This window comes from Triticum dicoccoides, chromosome 6B, assembly GCF_002162155.2.
Source record: "Triticum dicoccoides isolate Atlit2015 ecotype Zavitan chromosome 6B, WEW_v2.0, whole genome shotgun sequence".
NCBI lineage: Eukaryota > Viridiplantae > Streptophyta > Magnoliopsida > Poales > Poaceae > Triticum > Triticum dicoccoides.
In genome coordinates this window covers 719,570,178-719,574,100 of record NC_041391.1, presented here as the reverse complement: position 1 = coordinate 719,574,100, position 3,923 = coordinate 719,570,178, and the positions used below count along the sequence as shown (strand labels likewise).

The 3,923-nt window shown below is 48.4% G+C and overlaps 1 protein-coding gene across 1 annotated transcript; it reads right to left on the bottom strand.

Annotated features, from left to right (window-relative positions):
* Positions 1–2,289: 2,289 nt before the first annotated feature.
* Positions 2,290–3,627, bottom strand: LOC119321671 (uncharacterized protein At2g24330-like). Its single transcript, XM_037595252.1, has 4 exons — positions 3,403–3,627; positions 3,115–3,268; positions 2,853–2,965; positions 2,290–2,736 (listed from the first exon to the last, which is right to left on the bottom strand). The coding sequence occupies exons 1-4, from the start codon at positions 3,625–3,627 to the stop codon at positions 2,614–2,616; spliced, it is 615 nt and encodes a 204-aa protein (XP_037451149.1). The 3' UTR covers positions 2,290–2,613.
* Between the last annotated feature and the right edge of the window lie 296 nt (positions 3,628–3,923).

The following is a 3,923-nucleotide window of genomic DNA, read 5'->3' as shown; positions in this document are numbered from 1 at the left end:
CAGAGTGATTTAAAGAGGAGAAAGGAGAGGAGCATGCTGCAGATAGCCGTTGTAATGGGTTAGTGGTTAATTGCATGTGTCAGATGCAACTGGCATGCTGCATGTGTCAGATGCAAATACACGCTATACGGAATGCTATATGGTGAGACGGAAATCATTATATAGCCCGCCGGTATTCAGTTTGCACGAATCACGCAACAACATGCGGTGTGGATAATGTCCTCGCGTGGCCGCATGTACACACGTGAATTATCGACATAGCATCTTGCTATATACTCTTCGGCTCCACTCGTCTCTTCCAGATAACTCTACCGTCGTAGTGTCTCCAATCGGAACGCCTGGTTCATGCAGCCGCTCAACGGAGCTGCCACCTTCTACAACTCACCCAATAGCACCATCTCTTTCGACATGTGAATAATATTTATCATCCATGAAGCCCTGGTCATTATACGCTAATTACATATAAATTAGCGTACTACTGTATTCGTGTATCGCCACCAACTACTGACCAACTAATCACCTTTTTGCTTTCTCTCCATGTTGTCTTCGTTTTACTCCCTCCTTCCTAAAATACAAGGCGTCAATTGACTTTTATGGTCATCATTTGCACAAGTTTAACTATGATTTTCACATATTGTATGTCTATAAAAGTAGTATATAGACATATGAAACAAAATTGTTTTGCAAGACAAATATGACTACGCCATTTTTTTATACATGTTCAATCCATGTATTTTAATATATATTAACCACATGTCTCTGAAGGCGCTTTGACCCTCCGCCACTATGCCGTGTCAAGTTCTCTGACTTCGTTAACTGTTTCCCAAGGCAGGGCGCACGGCATCATTTATCAGAGAATCCTTTCATTCTCAGATAATCCTTTCATTCTCAGAGCCTGTTGAAGAAAAGACCAGTTGACCTTGTCATGGGCCTTTTCGAAGTCAATCTTGAAAACTACTCCACTCATGTTTTTTCGGTGCATCTCGTGAACAGTCTCATGTTGGATTACTACTCCGTCGAGTATATTTCTGCCTTGCATGAAAGCCGTTTGAGATGACTAGATGACATGGTCAACAACCGTGTTGAGCCTATTAGTAGCCACTTTGGTGAAATTTTTTGAAGCTAGCATTAAGGAGGCATATGGGTCCATATTGTTGGATCCGCTCAGCCTCCTTAATTTTCGGCAATAAAACGATCTCACCAAAGTTAAGCCTGAATAGATCAAGTTGACCGGCATGAAGACAATTGAACAATTCCAAAAGGTCAGTCTTGATGACCTCCCAGAAATTCTGATAGAATTCTGTGGGGAAACCATCCGGACCTGGAGCTTTGTTATGTTTCATTTGGAACACCGCATCTCTCACCTCCTCTCCAGAGAAAGCTGTCGTGGGGATATCGTTCTCTTCTACCGTGACTTATGCAATGCCGTCTATTCGGGCTTCGTCATGTGTGAAATTACTTTCATCTGACCCCCCGAACAGAGATTAGTAGTATTTGGCGATATAACTTTTGAGCTCTGCCTGACCTTCGATCCGCCCCTCATCTTGTTGAAGACTAAAAATACACTTCTTCCAATGCCGACCGTTGGTGACGAGCTGGAAGTAATATGTATTATTGTCTCCCTTCAAGATGAAGTCTGCTTTAGATCTTTGGTAATATTTGATTTCCTCTTCTTGCAAAAGACGTGCAACTTTGTCATTGGATTGATTTTTCAATTCAATCTCTTGTTGCGACAAGATGTGAGTCTCTGCGATTTTGTTGAGGTCGTTAATAATAATGGATAGGTGTTGTTTTTTCTTTTTGTACATCCCATTGGCATGTTTCGCCCATCCAGAGAGGTGTTGCCTTGTTGCCCTTATTTTAAAGTTTCATCTCTGAATAGGTGTACGACCAATTGTGGGCCTCTTCAGAAAAAGGTGTCGTGGGGATATCATTCTCTTCTACGAGCCCATACATTGTTGATTATGTCCTCAAAGCCTTCCCGGTGCAACCATCCCAGTTCAAATTTGAAAGGGCGGCCAGTAGTTGGGCTCGTGGAGTTAGAATCAAGAATAATAGGCACATGATCCTATAATTCCTCAATACACTCTAGGGCCGGTATGAGGGAAAACCCCTGTGTATCACCTGTCAGTTTTAGGAATCGAGCTAGGATGGTTAGACTGCACAGCTGCAATGCCTAACCACTGAGCCAAGCCTCTTTCTACCTGGTTCATATTATATGTGTACATTTCTGCTGTGGTTGTGGCTATGATGGGCACGTTCTGGCATGCCAAGATCTGAGGACAGACATGCATCCAAGCTAGTAGCATGATGATGGTGTGCCATGCCAGCCCAGCAATGCACGTAATATATGCCAGCCCACAAAGGCTGGCTCACAGCACAACCCGAATTGAATCGTAAGAAAGTGCCCCAATTCAAAAGCCCAAGCGTACAACCAACCAACTAACCAATGTGTCTGCACGTATGAGTATGATGGTAGTGCCACTAGGCTCGTGGCAGCACGTTGCAGATTTACAGTACTGACGGACGGTGAAGACAAATAAGTGTTCCACGCATGATGTGATGTCGTCGGCGGCGCCATGGATGATGCAGAGAAGGTGGATGGAGGTTGAGTCAGTCGTCTCCGATGTGGAAGCTCAGCCGCGAGTGGCTCCGCTTGATCCTCCCGGAGGCAGCGGCGGCCGCGGCCACGACCGGCTGGTCGGAACTAGCAGCAGCAGCATCTGGATCGTACTTCTGCATCCATCCATCCATCCATCACGATTCATATGATGATGGGCCTCAGATCACAGCATGGTAGATGTATGTATGAATGTGTGTATGCAGATGCAGAGGAGAGGAGCAGGACGTACAGTGGAGACCTCGATGAGCTTCTGCATGTTGTGGTGGCTGCCCCTGAACTGCCCGATCTTGGCCTTGCGCTCCGCCAGCAGCGCCCTCAGCCGCTGCTCGTCCCGCGCGTCAACTGCAACATGCAGAATTTCATCAGAAGAGAACTACGTACTCCGATCCATATTACTTGTCGCTCAAACGGATGTATCTAGCGTATCTGTTAGACCACCATCGGAGATGCTGATTTCTTTACTGTGCTTGATTGATTCTGTATGAACTTACACATTTTGTGGAGCCTGGCGAATGCGGCCAAGACGGCGGCGGCCGAGGCCGGCACGGCGAGCAGGGGAGGCGCAAGCAGGAGCAGCAGCTTCCTGCTCCAGCCGGCCACGCGCCGCCGCCTCGCCGTCCAGTAAGCATGCACCAACGCCACCACCTGGCCAGCATGCCGAAATGGTGAATAAATGTACAGGGGGTGGTCAGATGAGAATATGAGATGAGATGCCGGCTGATGGAAGCAACGGATGGATGAAAAAGTTAGCAGACGATGAAGGTAGGTGACGGACGGACCTCGATGGCAAGGGAGGCGACGGCGATGCCGCGCCGGACGCCGCGGGCGCCGGCGTGGCGCCTGCTAATGCGGGCACGGACGGCGGCCTCCTCGTCGGCGACGGCGCGCAGCCGGCGCTCCACCGCGGCCGGGTCCCCGGCGGGGTCGCCGAGCTTCCACCACACGCCCGAGAAGCTGCCCGCGCGTGCCAGCCGCTTCGCCGCGGGCGCCTCCGCATCCGCCATCGGTCCAGCTCGGTTCTGCTAACCAGGCGTCAACTAGTTCAAGCTGTTGTTTCTTATACCAATAATCCACCGAATGGAGGGGTTGTGCGCCCATGTCAACAAAATCCACCGACCACTGCAGCAAAACAAATAAGTAAAAGTCTCAGCGTTGAAATGGCAGAATCGTATATATTCTTCTGTATTTTCACAAGCAGATAAACGCCAGCTAATGTAAATTTATTAGAAAAGAATTTTCGAGCGATGGATAAGATCGCCAGCCACAATCAGTGATTGATCAAACGAGCACGTCGCCAGCC

Coding starts and splice junctions, on each gene's coding strand:
- LOC119321671 (XM_037595252.1), bottom strand. CDS start 3,627: ATGGCGGATGCGGAGGCGCCCGCGGCGAAGCGGCTGGCACGCGCGGGC. Junction 3,269..3,402: donor TCGCCTCCCTTGCCATCGAG/GTCCGTCCGTCA, acceptor CATGCTGGCCAG/GTGGTGGCGTTGGTGCATGC. Junction 2,737..2,852: donor AGCTCATCGAGGTCTCCACT/GTACGTCCTGCT, acceptor GGATGGATGCAG/AAGTACGATCCAGATGCTGC.